Source organism: Eleutherodactylus coqui, chromosome 5, assembly GCF_035609145.1.
Source record: "Eleutherodactylus coqui strain aEleCoq1 chromosome 5, aEleCoq1.hap1, whole genome shotgun sequence".
Lineage (NCBI taxonomy): Eukaryota > Metazoa > Chordata > Amphibia > Anura > Eleutherodactylidae > Eleutherodactylus > Eleutherodactylus coqui.
Window position 1 is genome coordinate 167313038 of NC_089841.1, and position 21396 is coordinate 167334433.

At 45.6% G+C, this 21396-nt stretch overlaps 2 protein-coding genes across 5 annotated transcripts in view; one reads left to right on the top strand and one right to left on the bottom strand.

Moving 5' to 3' along the window:
* Window positions 1-744: 744 nt before the first annotated feature.
* HSCB (HscB mitochondrial iron-sulfur cluster cochaperone) lies at window positions 745-9884 on the bottom strand. Its single transcript, XM_066603684.1, has 6 exons — window positions 9448-9884; window positions 7935-8031; window positions 6037-6126; window positions 5620-5764; window positions 4104-4151; window positions 745-1101 (listed from the first exon to the last, which is right to left on the bottom strand). Exons 1-6 carry the CDS (start codon window positions 9777-9779, stop codon window positions 1013-1015), a joined length of 801 nt encoding a protein of 266 aa, XP_066459781.1. The 5' UTR covers window positions 9780-9884; the 3' UTR covers window positions 745-1012.
* Window positions 2224-21396, top strand: part of CHEK2 (checkpoint kinase 2) — a 37960-nt gene continuing 18787 nt past the window's right edge. The window contains exons 1-5 of one of the 4 annotated variants that reach the window (XM_066603679.1): window positions 2224-2244; window positions 13188-13432; window positions 16635-16759; window positions 17374-17521; window positions 19971-20061. In XM_066603679.1, the coding sequence (XP_066459776.1) occupies window positions 13210-13432; window positions 16635-16759; window positions 17374-17521; window positions 19971-20061 (587 nt within the window). In that variant the 5' untranslated portion in view covers window positions 2224-2244; window positions 13188-13209. Of the gene's footprint in view, window positions 2245-9821; window positions 9842-10010; window positions 10059-13187; window positions 13433-16634; window positions 16760-17373; window positions 17522-19970; window positions 20062-21396 lie in introns of those variants that run through there. The other 3 variants (XM_066603678.1, XM_066603677.1, XM_066603680.1) reach the window with 3 other exon arrangements.

A 21396-nucleotide genomic window follows, 5' to 3' on the forward strand; every position in this document is an offset into this window, starting at 1 on the left:
CCCACCCCACTCATTAGTAGGTAGTGAAAACGGCTAATAAATATGTGCAGATTTATTGCAGCTAGATTGTAAGCTCTTGTGAGCAGGCCCTCACCCCTATTGTTGACATTGTTTACTACAGTTTAGAATATTTTATTTGGTCTTTGTATATATTCTGTAATTTGTGCTGTCGCTATATACAGGTTGCTACATATGTAGCAAATTTTAACTTCTCCATGATAACAACAGGGTACTAGAGCCTCCATGCCCGCCTGTATCACATCTTGTATCCAAGCTAGAGGTGGTACAACAGGGTACTAGAGCCTCCCTGCAGGGACCAGCGCGGCACTCACCCCTCCTGTGGCTCCGGCTCTTTGATGTGCCGGCTAGCCGATGCATGCGCAGAGAGGAGCCAGCGGCTGGGGAGTGACATTTCTGTGTGGGGCTTTGCAAGTGCCGCACAGAAATAAAGCATGCCGCGATTTGTTTTCCGTGTGTGATTTCACGCGGACAAATCACGTCTGTCTGCCTAGGATTGTGTTTGCTAACACAATCCTATGGCAGCTTCCACAGGCGGAAATTCTGCGGGAAATCCCGCCACTGAATTTCTGCCCTTATGCAGGGGGCCTTAAAAAATAAACACCCCAAATAAACATTCAGCAGTTTAAACATATTCCTGCATAAATAAATAGTTGTCAAACCAAATCACATTACAATGCAGTTAATTATGTAGCAGATAATGCAACGTCAATATAGGAGGAAAACTAGAACTTGGTAATATTTTATTAACACTTTTGTTCACCCGATTGCATCAACCAGATGAAGTAATTCCGCCTTGTGCGGTAAACACATGCGGGTCAGGAAAGTCATTCGAAATATGTGAGCAGCAGTCTTTCTATTCATAACCTTTAAGTTAAATTGTAAGTTTAAGAGCGCTTGAGTGTTAATTCCCATGGTGCGGTCTGCTGAGCATACTCCGCTGATCACGCACAGCATGCCCACTCGCTCCATAGAGGCAGCAGGGGGACAGATGTTAGGGAACCATTTTCTTCTTCACTTGATCAAGTATGTTTGAATAGTACTTCATCTTGGCCAACAACATTTCAGCGCCATCGAGGTCACCTAGAGAAAGAACAAGGCTTCAGTGAGCATAAAAGTACTCATTTCTTGGATACATAAAGCAGTATTTTTACATAACGCATCATTATCTACAAAAATTCATTTTATGCAACAAAAGATTAGTCTAGATTGGGCTTAAAGGGAACCTGTCAGCTGGAACACACGGTCCAAACTACAGGCATCATGTTGTAGGGCAGGAGGAGCTGAGCAGGTGGATACATAATCTAATGGGGAAATATTTAGTTAAACTATCCATCTATGATGTCATCAGTATTTGGTATATCCCTTGTTTGTTTAGCCTTTGTATATACTGTGATAGCTATACAGAAGGCCTCAAATATGATGGTGAGGTGTTGAATTATTTTTATGCCTGTACCTTCACATATGTCAGTCAGGTGACCTCATCTGGGTATGTGGGATTTTATTTTTATTTATACCCAGTGTCATTACAGGATATATATTTACTTGACGGAAGTGACATAATATACTTACTGTTAAAAGGGTTGTCCCGCGCCGAAACGTTTTTTTTTTTTTCAATAGCCCCCCCCCCCCCCCCGTTCGGCGCGAGACAAACCCGATGCAGGGGTAAAAAAAAACGAACCGTCCAGTACTTACCCGAATCCCCGCGCTCCCGCGACTTCCTACTTACCTTAGTAAGATGTCCGCCGGGATCTTCACCCACGATGCACCGCGGGTCTTCTCCCATGGTGCACCGTGGGCTCTGTGCGGTCCATTGCCGATTCCAGCCTCCTGATTGGCTGGAATCGGCACACGTGACGGGGCGGAGCTACAAGGAGCAGCTCTCCGGCACGAGCCGCCCCATTCGGAAGGGAGAAGACCGGACTGCGCGAGCGCGTCTAATCGGGAGATTAGACGCTGAAATTAGACGGCACCATGGAGACGAGGACGCCAGCAACGGAACAGGTAAGTGAATAACTTCTGTATGGCTCATAATTAACGCACGATGTATATTACAAAGTGCATTAATATGGCCATACAGAAGTGTATACCCTCACTTGCTTTCGCGGGACAACCCCTTTAAGCCTTTGTTGTCATCTGGGTGAGTGATACAGCGGGATAAGAAAGGTCTGGTCCGATCATTTGACTTTTAATATGGCATGAAGGATGGTATGGGCTGATACACAGGTATGTACTATGTTGCAAAGATATTATAATCTTTGTGGGTCTAGTAAAGTGTATGAAGGTAAGGGCTAGAATTGTTTTGATCTGTATTATGGCGTAGACCATGCTCGCCAAAAGTCCAATGCGAGCCTCTGTGCAGTGACAATTAGAAGGGATGTGCTGCAGCATTCTGCTGGCAGGTTCGGCCCATGCATGCGATGTTGGGAAGTTTGTGTGGTGGATTGGTTAACAGATCGTTCCCCTGATGGCACAGTGAGGTCGGGTCCTCAAGACTGGGCATCCATTTTTCATCTATCCTACTGTCCTTCATTTATAACTTTATATTCCCCTGAGGAGGTAGCTATGGATAGAGTTGCAGAAAGCTGTAAGGGAGAGTTTTATCAATTGGAACCCTTCATTTTGCATATTACAGCTCAGTAGTCGTGAGATTAGGTTTATTATGTTAAATACACAGCATATGGGTGAAATCATCCCGTACATCCGATCTGTGTATTTTGTGTTTGTAGGGGTGCTGCAATTAACCAGAGTCTTAAGAACGGGAGATTGAAGAGGAAAATAGGATCCCTACTATATCTCTGGGTTTACTTTGGAGGAATTGTTAGTTCCCCACCTCCCTGTCCAGATATTAAAGATAGAGATGCTTCTAGATACACACATCAGTAGGTTTCCTCATATTTAAGTACCTTTTTTGCTTTTTTTCTGATATCAGTTCAGGTCAATTTTAAAAAACTTGTAATAAAGTTACGTTTTAGTGAACTCTCACAGTAATACCTGCAGCCTCCACTAGGCTCAAATGTTGGCATGTCAACCTGTAGGCCCCCAGCAATCAAAGAGCAAAAGGGTTATGCTATGGCTTTTAGACAGTTGAGTTGACAATCCCCCCTCCCAAATAAAAAAGGTTGAACCATAAAGCGACCCCCCCCCCCCCCATGCACAAGAAAAACAGATGGCCGCATTACTTCTCTGACTACTTTGATGCATACTGTGTATTAGTATCCATCCAACTTTTTTTTGGTTAACCAGTGCTGCCCCCATGAAGAGCGCTGGCCAGTCAGTGCGGCATGTAGTGTCTAAGACTACCGATGCATGCTATGTACAGTGTGCAGCAGGTAGTCAGAGAAGTGGTGCGGCCATGTTTGTTTCTCCAGGCCCCATTTTTTCAGCAAAAAATAATTATATGTCTGGAAGCATCTCTAATGAGACAAATCTGGAATTCACACTTCATATTTGACACTAGAGGTCAGCACAGTAAATAACTGTACAATTACTTAACTTATAGCCTATGATGTACATTTACTTAGCTCACTCATATAGCACATTCTGCAGCGCTTCATACAGAGTGTCATCACTAACATGGGGGTTCACAAACCATATCCGCCTGGGGCCGCATGCACACGGCCGGGTCAGATTCCGGGTGTGAGATCTTGCAGTGAAATCTAACCCTGTGCCGGCCAGTGACCCCTGCGTACCTGTGTCAGATGCACTGTGGATGTGCCGGCTGGCGCACATGTGCAATGCAGGGAGTGATGCGCCGTCACGCCAATGATGAATTCGTGAAAGGCATCTGGCTGCGAATTCCGCAGCAAAAATCCATCCATTTGCATTGGGCCTAATAGGATGTACTTGGAGTGTGGGTGGGAACTAGAGTACCAGGAGGACACCCAGGCAAACACGGGGAGAACATACAAATTCCATACTGATCCTGTCTGCGGTCAAATTAAAAACCAGGACAGCAGCGCTGCAAAGCAAGAGTTAACCACTCTACCACCATGCTGCCCAACGTGTAAATATTATACAATATAGATTACAAAATAATGTATTGTTTGTCTGAAGGACAATGGGATACAGAAAATAAATCCTACCTTTCTCAAAGGCTTTTCTAACATTCTCTATCAACGAATGACACTTATCTGGAAAAATAGCAAAATCAGACGTTAACTGCAAAATTAAAGTATAGTTATTGTAGCAGAAATCCCTCCCAGGACGGCAACTGAAAAATATATATTAATCTCCAGGCCCAGGAAAATTATTCAGTGAAATTAGGAAAAAAAGTTATAACGCAAAGGCGTCAGCTATTTCATCGGCACAAACCAACATGGAGGTCCCTTTGCATGTTGCCCCACTGGCCTACTTTTATAGATTCTGGTAGAATTTTTAAAAAGCCTCTGCAGGGTTTTCTTTTATTCTTAGTGCATCTAATTAAAATATTTCCCAATAAACAACATTTCAATGAAGTTTCTTGTACAGGGTCGGCCACGCAAAATTAGCCCAACACCACACTCTTATGAAAGCTGTCTAAAAGAAAATTTTTATTGCCCATAGCAACCAATCATTTTTTTTTTTTAGACAGCTTTCATAAGAGTGTGGTGCCGGGCTACTTTTCCGTGGACCACCCCATGACAACGATGGGCGAGCAGTGAGTGTGAAGCATGCCGTGCAGTTACAGAATGCACACACACGAGGGCAGAGTTTTGAGACTGTGAGACTTCAGATTTCATAGGAATGTTTTTAAAACTGGTGGGTTCGATGAACTCCCCGAATAATTTGAGGTTTTAGAAAGGCCAGTACAGAATTTGTGAGAGTAATAATGTGTCTGCATAGGCGGCTATTTTGTGGGAAACAGACTTAACCTTTATACTACGGTATGTTCTTGGATTATTTGCAATGAGAGTTCAAGTAAAAACACAGAAGGAGGGAGAGGGGCATTCCTGCCCTGTGTCATTTAGGGTATTAGAAGGGGGCAGAGAACTGTTAACCCTTTCCAATCCAATTTGTATCCTAATTTTCCTAGGGGGCTTACTCTTTTTTTGCCGTTATACAATGGCGCTATATTCTGGCTAAAGCCAGTACTGCATGAGGTGACACGTTGGATAGGCTCTGACAGCAGAGAGTCTGGCAATATCCAGTAAGAGAACCCTGACAGATGTCTTCCAACATCGGAGTTGTACAGCCTTAAATCATAATGTCTTCAGAGGTCAGACAGTGGATTGGAAAGGGTTAATACATAGCTTAGCATTGGTTGAGAAAACATTGCAAAAATAGCTACTATGACAGGGATTTTGGAGTCTGACGGACAAGCCTTATGTGGATCCAATCAAGCCTGTCGAAGGTCTTTTCTGCATCCAAGCTCAGCAAGGCTAGCAGACTTCTTGTTTCATGAAGCACCAAACGATGCATTTTGTCCATCCTAGGTTTCTGACTTATGCTGTGAATGTAGAAATGGCCTTACGCCTATGAAACTTGTACGCCAAGATTAATTACTCCCTCGGAGCCTGAAACTGCAGTTGCAACAAATTACAAATTCGTTCATCTGAGACTAGCGCAGTAAAAGTCGATTGGTACCCATTATTGTCAATACAACTTCCACCCAAGTAATACCTTGTACAAGAGTCCCAATTTCTTCAATTTCTGCCTCGGTGCTCAAGTCATGAAGTTTCTCATTGAGCTCTAAGACTTCAATCAGAAATGGTGCATCCATGCCATCTTCTGTACCTTCTGCAATTGTGATGCCATGAAGGCTTAACTGTAAACAGACAAAAAAAAAATACTTCTATGATATATGTGTCAATCAGTATTTAGGTGTACCCAAAGTTCTTCATATCGCTCAGCTCTGATCATACCTGGAAGATACAGATGGATTCTTCCTTAATATGACTCTTGCGGCACACTACACTGTTACCGCAGCACGCCTGCGCCATTTGTGTAGCTCGGCAGTCAATAGAAGCAAACATCATTGGTGTGCGGAACGTCGGCTTACAGAAGAATACATTATGTAAAAATACTATAAAAGCTTACCAGGTATATTCCTCTGCTCAGTGGTGACAACAAGGTGTTGTAAGCTTTGTTAACCAATGAAGACTGTTTTTCAGAAATTTCTCGTTCACGCTAATAACGAAATCAGAGTAAAAGGTCACTACTATATAGAAAGACTACACAACTAAGGCGCTGACCGCAGTCCTGGCTTTAGGTTTTAAAAGCTATTTTATAGCATCAAATACCAGGACATTGCTCATATGGCATACAGCAGGGCATGTACATGCAGTAGACCTTAGGGAGAGCACCTAGAAGGTGTGAGGAGACTGGGAAATTAGAATATGCAAAGAGGAGATGGAACAATGCTTCAACAGCGCCACCTATAGGAAAGCAGCATTACAGCAAGTCAATGTCTGACCTTTTCACAAGCCTTGTAACAATGGCTGAGAGTATAAGGCAAAGCAAGAGGCTTCTCTTGAAGGAAAGATGGCCATGTACAGATGGATTGCTTTAAGCTTCCGCCCCATCATTAGTATACAGTAGGTTGCTGGCTCGCTGGGTGAGAAGCCCATGACGTGGTCAGGAGGAGTATGGTTTCTCGTTAGGCAGAGCAAATGCTGTCTTCTAATAAGTGGAGCTGTAGAAGCATTCTTCCATCTATCCAGAGGAGCATGTATGGCCTTATAAGCCTCCTCACACCTTCTAGGTGCTCCAGGAGGAGGATACCCTTCCTGACCCACATCATAGGCCTCTTACCCAGCCAGCAACCTACTGTACACTGATGTAGGGCAAAAAAGCTAAATGGTGTGTCTGTACATAGTTATCTTTTCCTTCTGGCTGTGGTTTATATTTCAAGTCCTTACTACAAGGCTTGTGAAATGTCAGATATTTGCTTGCAGGAATGCTGCCTTCAAATAGATGGCGCTGTGGAGGCATCTTTCCATCTTCCTTTTGCACATGCAACAGACATAGGCCGCTTGCAGACGGGCGGAAATTCCACAACGGGATTTCCCGCAGAATTTCCACCCTTGGAAGCTGCCATAGGATTGCGTTAGCAAACGCAATCCTAGGCAGACGGCAGCGGTTTGTCCACGCGAAATCTGGCGTGGCAAACAAACCGCAGCATGTTCTATTTCTGTGCGGGGCTCGCAGAGCCCCCCACAGAAACGTCACTCACCGGCCGCCGGCTCCGCTCTGTGCAGGCGCCGGCTGCCAGCACATGAATGAGCTGGAGCTGCAGGGCCTGGATGAGTACGCGCTGCTCTCTGCAGGCGCTCGGGTCGGGTCCCACTACGAGAATTCTCGCCGCCGGATCCGACCCGGACGTCTGCAGGCGGCCTTAAGCTGAGTGACAGACTGGTAAAGTAGGGGAGAAGGTCTTATCTGCGAGGGCGGATGATAAGCGGCCATGGAAAGGCATGAACTTTTACACCTTCGTCAGACGTTCAGATTCAGGAATTGTGGTTTCCATGAGTGAAATTAAAAAAAAAAAATTAAAAATTGCAGCATTCTCTTCTTTTGCGCGGATTCCGTACGGATGCCCCCATTGAAGTCAATGGATGTGAGTGTTCTGTCACTAATTAATTAACATTGCATATGAGCGGTGGAAACGCTTTAAACTTCAATAAAAAAGTCGGAATGCCAGCTGGAGCGTATCTTTCGTGCGGAAAAGCCACATGCAACCGCGATCTTTTGCAATTATTTTCTGAGAACCATTGCAGGTCTTCCGCTGTGGAAATCCACATGTGGAATCTGAGCCTGGCCTAAATTATAGAAGACACTGAGCAAAAGATGCGGTACCCGCTGTCAGAGAGCGGTCATCATGGGTGGATTTGCCGTTTAGAGTAGACATTGATTTATACAATTTATCACAAAGTTACAATTTACCCACAATTTAACAATAAATAAACTCCTGTTATTTACAGACACACTAAACCTACCTGTGACTTGCGGCTGAAGTAGTCCGGGTGCAGGAGGCGCTGGAGGTTCCGATACTTCCGCTGCAAATCCTGAACATCAATAATAAATGATCGCTCGCTGCAAAAGTCAGTGAGTAAAGATTAGTGTCTCCCCTAATATGTCATCTTAGGGAGAAGCAACAAGTGGGGCTAAGGAAAACCTCAAGATACAACACAACTTATACCGAACGCCCACGCAGAGGAGCCTGGCAACGGCACCACCATCCTACTGAACCCCAACCACCATGGAAACCCACGTTCTGGTCAGACATATTGAGGAGGGTCCGGGCGCTAAGTCCATATTATGGAAACCAGGGTAGCGTGGCCTAGCCACAATGTCCATTACAGTTGGGCCGTGTGTCGGATGGCTCCCATTGACTTCAACGTTTGTGTGGAGTCCGCACAAAAATAGAACATGCTGCGATTTAAAAGCCGCTCACAGAAATGGCAATTGCTGTCCGCTCATCTAAGGAGCAGATCTGCGAATGTTCTAGTCTTTCAATGTGTGCAGAATACGGCAGATCGCCTGTGCGGGTGGCGATCACAGATTCTGCAATAGAAGTCCGGCCGTGTGAGAGCGGCCTAAGGGTATGGGACCAGGAATCAGCCATATATCTGCAGCCAGTTTTAGCAGCTACAGCGCTCCCCTTCCCAACACATTACGCCCCGTCACATGGTAGCCTCTATAGGCCAGTTCTGTCATTCACAACACCCCTGCAAACAGAGATGATGACGATGGGTTGGTGTCTATGGCCATACACGCAATGGGCGCCGCAAGACCAAATGTCCTGCAGCTGGAAATGGTTCAGCCAGACACAGGAGTGTAACAGTGCTGCCACCTGTCTCTGGGTGGTGGACAGCGGAACAGTTGGAGCAGCTGGTCAGAAGACCCCCTCTACTAGTGGTCCACCGAGAGCGCCCTGAGCCCGATCCCCTTGAACATGCGACCTCATGTATGACACCTAGGACTAATCTTTATCAGATGTATACCTCCACTTGTTTGCTTTGGAAGCACATTTAAAACTTTTCACATTTTTCTGAGCAATTTAGGAGTCTTCGTAATTTCACATTACTTTTTCAGACTCTGGCGGTATATGGTTTTACATTGTCACTTATACTTAGTTTACTAGTCTTAGTTTATATACACAGTATTGGTGGTTACATAGCAGATACGGGTCTGTTCACACAGCGGAATGTGTGCAGACATAGCATGTAGCATCCTGCATCACACACGGGGACGCGGATCCGCAACAGACTGCATCCTGCATTTGGTAGGGGGACAGCCCGCTGCGGATCTGCATCCAACAGGGGCAGAGCCGCACAGACTGGGGTGGATCTGCACCAAGCCCCCTAGGTGTGAGCTCACCCGTAACGTTCTAGAACGTAAGCCCCGCATTACATGTATATGACCAGGCAGGTGAAGCCTAGGGCTGAGAGCAGCCGGCATGTCTGCGGGGAGCTGTAGTCGCTCTGCATGCCGCCACTACGGCCTCACCAGTGCAGGAGCTGGAAGTAGTCTCTGCCCTCACTGGGAGGCTGGATGCAACTGCAGGAGGGGCAGAAGAGCTCGGAGCTTCCGACCGCGGACTGACAGCTCCAGCACGGCCTGCCGCCTGTACACAGGGGTCTGTGGGTGGTGAAGCCACGGCTCAGAGAGGCAGCCCGGGTCAGCGCACTACACAAGGGCGCGAGCGGGGAGGAGCGGCCGCCTACAGGGCTGACTTTGGAGGTGACCGCGCCAGGCTGTAGTAGAGCCGCACTGCAGCGCCTCTTCACCCGCCACTGAGCGGCACACTGCCTCCATACTACACGGCCGGCCTGCTCCATTATTCAGACGTTCCCAGGTGGGTCCCGGAAGTAGAGGGCGGATCACGGATTCCTAGTTATAGGTATGCTGAGCCGCAGGAATCCCCCGCTCTAGTGTGTTTGGAAGAGGCCGGCCACGCCTACTTTAGAATCAATGTATGCATCCGGAAAAAAGTCTGTACAGGCGGGGAGGTTCCCGCCCATTGCCGACGTCGCAGCAGCTGATTGGATGACTGCACTTAACTTTGCATGGCGGCAAAACATGAGTGCGGGATTTCCTGTTTACGCGGCGGCTGTGAGGTGAGAGTCTCCATATGTGGCCGGGCCTGTGTGTAATACCGCGCTGATAGCAACTCACAGGCGGGGGCGGCTGCAGCAGACTCCTGTGGCTACCCCGGGCCTGTATGTAATACTGCGCTTATGGTTCCTCACAGGCGGGGGCGGCCTCCTGCTTTACGGCTACCTCGGGCCTGTGTGTAATACTGCGCTCATAGCCGCGGCTGCCCTTAGCGCCCTCGGCCTTCAGAGAGTAAATAAAGCCTCGGCGGTCATGGAGGAGGTGGGGGTCCTTGTCACAGAGGGGCCGCTACAAGCCGCCGCCGGTTCTGTGCTCGCTGCTGCCCCACACGGCCGGACGGTCTCCGCATTTTATCTTGCATTGTCTTCTATGGGGGACGGATAGAAACGGGAACTGTTTTGTTTATGTGCTGTCTGCTACAGCCCCGTCGCCTGCGTGAGCCCGCCGCCCTCCCATCGCCTGCGTGAGCCCGCCGCCCTCCCATCGCCTGCGTGAGCCCGCCGCCCTCCCATCGCCTGCGTGAGCCCGCCGCCCTCCCAGCGCCTGCCTGCTGCGGCAGTAATGGTCCCCTCCTGGATGCCATGATGTCAGCTAAGTGGTGACATCTTCCACAACAACTCCCGGGAGGGTGGCGTACAAGGGGGGGGGGGGGGGTGTTGTCTGCTAACCGGACCCCCAGTCATACGGTTCTCTCATCTGGTGCCCCATAAGCCGGCGCGGTGGCAGGCTTCTAGTAGAGGGCCGGGCTCGCACCAGCGGGTTGGATTCCGCAAGCTTATTTCCGCAGTGGAAGAGCTGCGTATGACCGTGGAGGGGAGTTGCATATGCGTGCGATGTGCTCTGTACGACAGTGTATCATCCCTGCGGAGGAAAGAATGTAAGCAGGTGACGACCCCCAAAAGTCAGGGCATCTCAGTGCCCGGGTATCGTATGCACAGATGGCGATATCCGATCCCACAATTCCCATCCGATCTTGTGAGATCAGCCTGAGGCACATCAGTTTCTGGGGTACCTCATACTCAATGTGGTGGGCTGCACATGGGCATGCCCCCTGTTGCTTGAACTTGCATGCTTTTGGGAAAATTGCTAAGTACCATTCATGTAAATGGAACTGAACTGCAATACCAGACACCGCCACTAAGCAATGTGTGGTGCTCTGTCTGTTTTACAATAAAGAGGTCGCAGCACATAGCCAAGCATTGCAATTACTTCCAACAGCCAACTGGTGAGCGTGCCAGGAGTCGGACCCCCCCCCAGATCTGATATTCACGACTTCTCCTGAGGATAACTCATCTGTATCCAAGTTCTGGGAAACCCTTCTATCAGAAAGTTCAGCTTTCCCTAAAAACTCTTCTTACCGTTTGTACAGAATTTTGGGGGAACAACTTGAAATAATCCGTACCCCCAAAATGAGCCCTAGCTACACTACATGGGGGGAAAAAAGCAATACCCGCCTAGCAGGCGTCGTCTGGGTTGTGGCACTCCGCCAGGCTTCCATGTAGTCCTTAATGCCGACGGAGCATCTCTTGTTGGTGACGGGGCTTGAATGCCTGTGATTGGTTCATCAAGCGCTGGCTTTGTTTGGTTCAGGATCGCCGCCTCAGCCAATCAGAGCAATCTCTTGCTGGAGGCGGGGTATGTAAGCCATGTCAGCAGCAAGAAATGCTCTGTTGGCGGTGACTGCATGGAAGACTGCCAGAGTGCTGCAGCCCAGCGGGAGGGACCCGAACAGCACCTGCTAGGTGACTATAAGACATCCCCCAATAATAACACCCCGTGCCTCTTTTGAGGTAAAAATGAATATGACAGGGTCTTATTTTCAGGGAAACACTAGCTGTTAGGTCGCCCCTCAGCTGTCTTTTTTTCTAAATTATATAATCCCAATTTTGATAACCTCTCTGGGTTTGTAGTCCGCCCATTCTATTTATTACTTTATTGCCCGCCTTTGTACCCGCTCAAGCTCTGATATGTCCTTCGTGAGTTCCGGTGCCCACAACTGTCCACAATATTCCATGTGTGGTCTGACCAGTGATTTGTAAAGAGGAAGAACAATGTTCTCATCATGTGCCTGTAGACCTCTTCTGATGCACCCCATGATCCTGTTTGCTTTGGCGGCAGCTGCCTGACACTGGGTGCTCTTGGTAAATTTACAAAATGTATTTTACATTAACTAAAACCCCCAAGTCCTTCCCCATGCCAGTGCTCACCAGCAGTTTCTGATTTAGTGTGTAATGGTGACATGGATTTCTCCTGCCCATGTGTATAACCCTACATTTATCAGCGTTAGCCCTCATTTACCACTTTTCTGCTGAATCCCCGAACTCATCCAGAACTATGTGCAGCCACGTTCTGTCCTCTTGTGTTAATTACTTTACATCGTTTTGTATCATCTGCAAATATCGATATTTAATGTACGGGGGTGGCAGAATATCTCAAATCCGTCAGGTTGTAAGCTGTTCGCGTGTTGCTCTGATACTGCATTGTGAGTGGGCACTATTGGGAATAGCTGAACCCCCTGCCATTACTGTCAGAGGTAAATGTAGACTACAAAGGTGCAGTCTGGCTATGAGTCCAGCCTTGCAGATCACATACATCCATACATGCTGTGTGTCTTCCCTGGGGCAGAGGGGCTCTTCTAGCAAGACAATGTAACATGTCACACAGCTGGAAATGTCTGACGGTGGCTGGAAGAGCACAACCAAGACTTCCAAGTACTTCCCTGGCCCCTTAATTCCCCAGAATTGAACCTAGTTGAGCATCTGTGGGACCACCCTGATCGTCATGTTCACTCTATGGATCCCCCCATTCACACACCCTCCAACAACTGTGGGATGCAGTGCAGTCAGCATGGCTGCAGTTACCTGGGACAACCTACCAGCATCTTACTGGATCGCTCCCAGCCTGTATAGCCGCTGTCTGTGCGGCACAATTTGGCTACTTTGGATATTCGCTGGTGGTCATAATAATGTGACTCGAGTCTGTGTGTTTGTTTAAATAAAATAAAAAAAGATGGAATGAGCGTAATATACCGCTGCATTGTACATGGTAGTATATGTCGGCGCCATATGCTCACTGTATATATCAGCAGACGGCGGCTTTCTGCTTTATACATTTATTTTTTTATTGTTTAGACCTTCTAGATCCTGAAACACAATGGGTGAATCCCAGCAATCTCAGCCGTCTCAAGGCACCTCCAGCTCGTCTTCTAGTGCCCCTCACTCGGCCAGCCAGTCCTCCTCCTCCGGTTCTGGGACTCTGAGCTCTTTAGAAACTTTACCAACGCAAGATCTTGCATCGATTCCAGAAGAAGTGGATGAGAAGAGTTCAAATCCGTGGGGTCGACTCTGGGCACTTGGAAGAGGATTCGTGAACCACGGTATGGATCTATACCTCGTGATGTAGAACCAGGCTGTCTGTACATTGGGGTAAATGAGTGTGGGCTCCGGGGACACTGTCACACAAAGTATTTTACATGAGAATTTCTTAGTGGAAGCTAAACTATACATCCTCCCATTACACTTTTACACACGGGGTTTTGGCTTAAGCCAGTTTCATGCATTATGTACAAGTTGTGAAATTTGGGTAGCGGAATCCACACTGAATTTCCACAATTAAGTACAGTGCCATGTTAGTGAATGGGGTTTCAAAAAAATGCCATTCACTCACAGAGTAACAGATGCGATGAGGATTCGAGTCATGTTGCGCATTTTCAGATCCGCAGAATGTTCTTCTTGTTGCCATATTTCACTGCAGATTGCAATCCCTTTAATGAAGTGAATGAGATCTGCTATAAAATTATGTGTGGATCTCAATGTGGACTTTTGTACGGGGTATTTACGCAGAAATGCAGCATCATTTTTCTGCTGTTTGTGCAGCCAGCTATTTACGGGTTGTCTTCCCCATCTCAATATTGAGAATGTAGCTTTGCGGCTCCCAAACTACAGATATCTGAGGGCGCACATGCACTCCTCTCCTCCATGCACTTCTATGGGACTGCTGGAGATACCAGAGCGCTTGAATTCCGCTAGCTAAAGGCTATCCCATTGAAGTGAAGATGCTCATGCCTGTTCCCTGCTGCCCACAATTCACAACACTTTGGGGTTGCTTTCCTGGTATCTGCTTTGGTGAAACAACCCTCTTAAAATATATCCAAGTCTTTAAATGGTTTTTCATATTTAGCTGTCGTGTTTGTGTACATGAGGAATAACACTATATATCTTGTCATTATATGACTTTATATTGCATTTAGCACTATTTTCCCTTTCTGCACACTTTATATCTAATTCTGAGATCTCTCTGAGGTGGTGGGAGGAGACTGCTGCTATGTCTTCTATATACTGCATATGGTAGTGTTTTCCAACTCCGGTTCTCAAAACACCCCAACAGGTCATGTTTTCAGGATATCCTATGGTAACAACACCTGTGGCAATGTGTGAGGACTGACAATAATTACATCACCTGTGCAACACTGAGGAAATCCTGAAAACATGACCTGTGGGCTCTTGAGGACTGGAATTGCGAAATACTGGCATATGGAGAAAACGGCAGATTCTTCTCTCTGTAGCGTGAAAAACACACGCGTATGTGTGTATATATGTAATCATTTACGACTGTACAGCACTACTGAGCATTGTAGATGCGATTCCAGTAGGTGTGAGCCAGTACATTAGTCACTATTACCTTCATCAGCTATGTCTGTGTGCGCGTCTCCCTTCTCCTTCCCTCTTCTCCCTCTCCATAGACTTCTAGAGACAGCATGAGTCCTCGCCCTCCTTCGCTTCCTATTGTCTTTGTTACCAGAGATGGCCTTCACTTAACAGGCAGTGGCCGGCAATGGGGGGACCCTATCGCTACGGGGGCGGCAATGGGGGGACCCTATCGCTACGGGGGCGGCAATGGGGGGACCCTATCGCTACGGGGGCGGCAATGGGGGGACCCTATCGCTACGGGGGCGGCAATGGGGGGACCCTATCGCTACGGGGGCGGCAATGGGGGGACCCTATCGCTACGGGGGCGGCAATGGGGGGACCCTATCGCTACGGGGGCGGCAATGGGGGGACCCTATCGCTACGGGGGCGGCAATGGGGGGACCCTATCGCTACGGGGGCGGCAACAATATGTGTTTTCAACTGACTTCTGTGACAGCAGACATTGACAAACTCTGCCGCAAAAAGCAGACACATTGTTCACATTCACTTTGGGTGTTCATGTAACATTGTAAGAGGTTTCAATATCTTAACTAGTTGTTATATCATTTTGTAGATTTAAAGAATATTGTATCCAGTTCTTGTTTTTACCATTGTTTCCTTTATTAATATACATACCTTATTATTCCGACTTCCATATACGTATCGTGTATAATATGCCACATAGACAGATGGAACTAAACATTTCTTGGGGCTCTACCTGAAATTTATACTTCAAAAAGGGCTCCATGGCTGAACATTTTTGGGAACTACTGGCTTAGACTATAGTGTTTGATGCATATATTTGCTTCTTAAATAATAACCAAATTTAAAGTTCTTGTGGTTTTTTTTAAAATTTTTTTTAAAGGATGGACATGTGTATAAATAATAAAACAGCCTATACTTGCCCGTCCGGGTGCGGGCAGCTCCAGTGCTGCCTCTGTCTTTGCCCCACTGGGTCAGTTTATAGGCTGTAGAGGTATCTTTAGAGTGGAACGTCACAGGCTGCAGCCAATTGCACATCCCGATGGTCGATCGCTGAGATCTGTGATTGGCTGCCGCAGCCTGTGATGTCCCATGAACAGGCTGACTGAAGTCTGTAAACAGAGTGCTTGGGGATAGGGGGATCAGAATTTGAGTTAATTGGGCTGTGCTAAGGCCTCCCCAAGTCACTGCATCCCACCAGTCTCCTCTTGCTCACCGCCTTCCCCAGATTCTGATGTCAGTGCTTGTAGCGCTGAAAACCCATGCATGCGTTGTCCGCTTCCCATGGATTGCGGTGCATGTTCTGTATACACCCGCACGGAGATGAAACAGATATATTGAACTGTGTATGTGCCAGAAGACACGGAGGGGGCTGTAGGGGGGAACATGCACGGGATTTCGGCACTACAAGTGCTGACATCGGGATCTGAGGAAGGCAGTGATTAAGTGGAGGAGGAGTGGAGCCTGGCCTGATGCAGCGACTTGGGGAGCCCTTGGCACCGCCCGATTTATTCAATCCCCTGAATTTACATACAAGACGCCAAAATATAAAAGTGAGATTTTAAGCTGATGTTTGTTCTTATTCCTCCTAAAGTATTCTTCCATTTCTTGAAGTTTACGAGGAAATGTGTAGCAGCAGATACAATTTTAACACGCCTACCTATGAAGATGTAACATATTTTGACCAAATTGGGAGGTTTCATGTTCTTTTGGCTTTTTACGTAGATTATAGAAATATATTACTGCAAACTGCATAGTAGACTTTTATAAAAGTAATTTGGCTATATTATAATCAATTTGGCTATGAAGTATCTCTTTAACATGAAGGAAAACCTGTCTTTCCGTTGCTTTACTAACCTTGTCTAGAGTTTGTGTCGTAGTGTTAATAATGTGTTTTGTTTTGGACAGACTGCGTGAATGATGAATATATATTTGGGAGGGATAAGCTCTGCGATTATACCTTCGATAGGCCTATAATCAACCAGATGGAGAGATATAAAACATACAGCAAGAAGCATTTTCGGATTTTTAGGGTGAGTAATTATACACGTTCATCTGCTAAGTAACACTTGATCATCTGATACAGCTGGATTCCCATTGAAGGTCTTGGGTGGCGCAAGAAACTGCAAATTTTACATTAAATGTGCCACATAATCCGCTGTGTGAACAAGCTTAAACATTTCATCCCCATTCAACTTTGTAAACCTTTCTGCTGGCATGTAATGCTTTTATTCACGGAGCTGCTGCCACACAATTGGCTGACTTCTATTTTTCAGCCTTAAAGGGGTTTTGCCATTAAAAAACGCTATATTAAAGTAACTTACTCCTCGCTGTCACTGATTCCTTCATGTATCCTGATTTTTCATTTTGCTTTGTTTCTTTGATTCTAACGCTGGTCACGTAATCCACAGCAGTGCGTTTTTGCCGTTTCCGCCCAGACAGTGAACGCTACGTCACTAGTGACGTTCGCTGCCTGAGGGCAAATACAGGCGTTGCAAACTGTACCTTGTGGTAAAACAACCTCTTTAAAGTTTTTTTCATTTTTTAAAATGTAGTGTACAAAAAACAAATTGTGGGATATCAGAAAATCAAACTGTTGTGGTGATGATGATTATTCTAATTTATTTCCATTCCCTTGTCACTGTAGGAAGTTGGACCCGGTCCTTCTCCTGTGGCCTATATCGAAGATTTGAGTGGCAATGGAACGTTTTTAAATGCTGAGTTAATTGGACGTCGGAAGACATTGCCCTTAATGAATAATGCTGAAATTGCAATTTCATTACCAACAAATAAAGGTACTCCTATACTGGTACAATAATGATATCGTGTGTGACCATAGAACCATGTAAGAAAACAAACCTGGCCCCATATGTCTACTAGTGAAAGCTTCTGTAATTCCGTATTGCACCAAATCTTTTGCACTATTTCTCCCACATATTATGCTGTGAAAAACTCACCTAGGTAGGTTTTAGTAGTACAATTTTTTTTTTTGGGGGGGGGGGGGGGGGGTACATGTATTGCATAACTCAAGGACCAAACACGGTTACTCAGTAGATTATGGCTGTAGACACAATGGTCTTATCTCCACATGGACATTAAAATAAGCGTTGCCACTGCGATGAATGTGCCTAATTATCGCTATTTGATCTTCTGCTTAAAAAAACAAACCTCTATCTATCGTGGAGTAATTCGCTCTGGAGCTGCTGCATGATGGATGACGTTAATCTTTCAGTTAGCAGAACCCACATAGAAGCTTTGCATTATATATAAATAATATGTATATATTACATGAAATCCTCACTTTGATCTATCATGCAACTGCCCTGGAGCAAATGACTGTGTACATCTCCACTCCAGAACTGTGCCCTCTCTGCCCCATGAGGTTAACAGAGTCAAACAGTGTAAGTACAGCAGTATTGCTGCGCTCTGGAATGGATCGGGGCTCAGCTGATCAGCACTTCCTCTACGTGTCGGTCTGCAGGATTTGATTGGTGGAGTAGAAGAGCAAAGGGAAGCCTGCTGCACCAATCACCACTCGCACCTCAGAGGAGAGGGAAGAGCTTTGGTCCTAGCCATCCCTCTGACTCGACCATGTAGCCTGTGCACTCAGTGCTCAGACAGCGCCTCCTAGGTGAGTTCAGAGGCTGTGCAGCCTCACAGCTGAAGGATAACACAGCTTCCCTCCTCATCTTAGCAGCTAGTGGCCATAGTTCAGATTTAGACCAATGTCCACCAGTTAAGTACTCCTAACCTTCTTTCTTACAGCAAATTGTAGTTCTAATAGCTAACAAAAGGGATCCGATGCCGGGCACTGCACAACCTATTATAACATTAATTATATGGTTCTTATTTCAAAATACAAACTACGTTGCTTTGGACTAAAAGTAAAGCAATAAAACATTTTGCTTTTACTTCACCTCATGTACTAATATTTAAGAAACTTGAATCTGAATCTAAATTTTTTTCTCCTAAAATGTGTCCCGTTGTACCACAATATGGCAGCACAAGCCAAAGATGAAAAATCCCTTTTAGGAAATAAGTAGATTTTATCGGGATCACTACCAGTTTAATCTCTTGTCTACTCTTATTTGCCAGATCCACGATGGATTTTTCCAACGTGGATCTGCCGCAATACAAGTCGGAAATATGAGGCTGAGCCTTGGAGTTCTACTGCCAAGGCAACTGAAGGTCTAAAAGTGGCCTCAATGTCTGCAATGGCTGATATTGTCCTAATGAAAAAGTACTGCAGTGTATTATCTACGTGATCACAGACTCAAGACCCCTACAGAGGCATAATGAAAAGGTTAAAAAAGAATATAAAAATATTCAACAAGTAAAATAAAATCTAAGAAAAATACATGTTTTGTTTCACTGCATCCGTAATGACCAGGAGAATAGATTGCACACATTTTAATGTCACATGGCAAACTCTGTAAGGAGAAAAAGCAGCGAAAATGATAGTTTAGTTAATTTTGCATTATCAAAAAGTAATCAAAAAAGTTATACATATTCCAAAATAATACCCAAAAAATTGACAGCTTGTTACGCAAAAAAAAAAGCTTTCACACAGCATCATTGATGGAAATATTAAATCGTGTGGGCTTTTGAATGCAGCAAAGCAAAAACCTAAGAGAAATTATTTTGGTATGGTTATAATGGATACAGCCTCACATAGTTGCATCCCTGTAGGGCCAAAGGAATCCCCTGGCGTGTGGCTGTCACAGCCGCGGATGGGAATCGCATTATTCCTCCATTGTTTTCAACGGGGCCAGCAATGCTGCCGCCGCCGCCCTCATTGGAGGCAATGGGCAATATTGCAAAAATATAGAACATGCTGCAATCTTTTTCCTACATCACATCATGGTGCTATGCGGGTGAAAACCGCTCATGTGTATAAACCCATTCAAAAGAATGGGCTTCATATCTGTGAGTCTCACAATGCACAAATCTCATGCGATTTTCCTCGTCCGTGTGAAACCAGCCCCAGTCATTAATATTTGGGGAGTTTGTCTTATGTAACACAGCACTGCTATTTCTCTTAGCTTCTTTGTAGGCTTACATTGTGAGCCTGAGGTGAGTTTACTGATATGCTGGCATTCCAAGTCATTGGTATCTGATCCGCCAGCCTGTCGTGGTTTCTGTTCTAAGTGGATCCATGATGCAGGGCCTAAACCATGTGCTGCTTTAATTTAATCTGTTTACATGTTTACTACAAAATACATTATTGTTTGGAATTGTTTCCAGTTTTTCTATTTACAGATTTGTTGACAGACGATCAGTCCATTTATCCAATAGAGTTTAGACAAAAGTACATCATGTCAAAAACTATTGGGAGGTAGGTAAAAAAATCACAATACTGTAATTCATTACAACACCTGTCATTACCAAAAGGCAGCTAGCTGTAAGGTTGGGCTCAAAAGTACTTTCACATGGGATGACTATCATCCGAATAATCACGTGAAACAGCAAATTTAAAGGGGTTCTGTCACTAAAAAAGAAAAATGCTCTACTTATCTATTCCTCCCCATCAGTCTACTTACCAGATCTTCACCTCCCTTATCTTCTCCTGCAGTCTGGGGGCTCACTTCAGCTCCAGCTGCCTGATTCTGCTCCTTCCTGTGAGGTTACTACATTAGGTTGGCAGTCTGCCAATGTATATTAAGTCACAGCTCACAGGCCAGCAGGAGGACTGCCTATCATCTTCAGAGATTGCTCATGCGTGCTGTCTCTGAAATAATTACAATTCCTTCCTAGGCAGTGAAGCTACAGCACAGGGATGTGACCTTCACTGACCCAGCAGGAAGGAGTTTGTGATGAGCAGCCCTCATAACAAGCTGGGCCCAGCCTGCAGTGAGCTGACCTGGGGCACTGGAGAAGCTAAACCAGGAGAAGATGTGATAAGGAGACTGACAGGGAAGGGATAGGGAAGTTTAGATAATTATTTTTTTTTTTTTTAATGACAAAACCCCTTTAAGTTATAATCATTCAGGGTAATAAATGACTACTGGCAGGATCAGTCTCTAGTCATTTAGTATCAGCCTACCAAAAAAAATAGTCTCTGGTTCGAAAGTGGTCTGGTGTAAAGTCACAGTTGTTGATATTTAAGTGACTTGCCGACAAATTTTCATAGAGGCCATCTCAGTGAATATCTCAGCAAACAACTAGTGAACAATGACTATTGCTTAAAACTTTCTTTTCTGAGTGATTATCTGAACAATAATTGCTCTGTTTAAAGATACCCTTAGGGCCGGCTCATACTAGCGTAATTTAATTGTGTATTATGTGCACATAATAGGCAATGAATGGATCCAATGAGAGTACGTTGATTTTCATTGATCCATTCACATTTGCGTATATACATTACGTATAATACGCCTGTAAAAAACGCAGCATGTTATATTTTACCACGTATTACAAGTGTTAGAGCCCTATTGTTCTCTATGGGAGCCTAATAAACGCTGTAAATGCACAATTACATTGCTAAGTGTCAGGAAATCAGTGTGTGCTGATTGTGGACATGATTATTTTTAGTGATAATTGTGATATTTTTGGCTAAGTTAATGGAATTGTAAATTTTTGAGCTATCTCCTCCCCCCCCCCCCCCCCCCCCAAAAAAAGGCATTTCCTGAAAAACACTCTGTTATTGGCTATAATCTGCAGGGGAAAAACT

Bases quoted from the DNA above. Each gene is read 5' to 3' on its own strand.
- HSCB (XM_066603684.1), bottom strand. From the start codon at position 9,779: ATGGAGCAGGCCGGCCGTGTAGTATGGAGGCAGTGTGCCGCTCAGTGG. The intron at 8,032-9,447 runs GTGAGGCCGTAG...TGACTTTTGCAG, and splicing joins TACTTCCAGCTCCTGCACTG to CGAGCGATCATTTATTATTG. The intron at 5,765-6,036 runs GTAAGCTTTTAT...GTCTGTTTACAG, and splicing joins TGAGCAGAGGAATATACCTG to TTAAGCCTTCATGGCATCAC.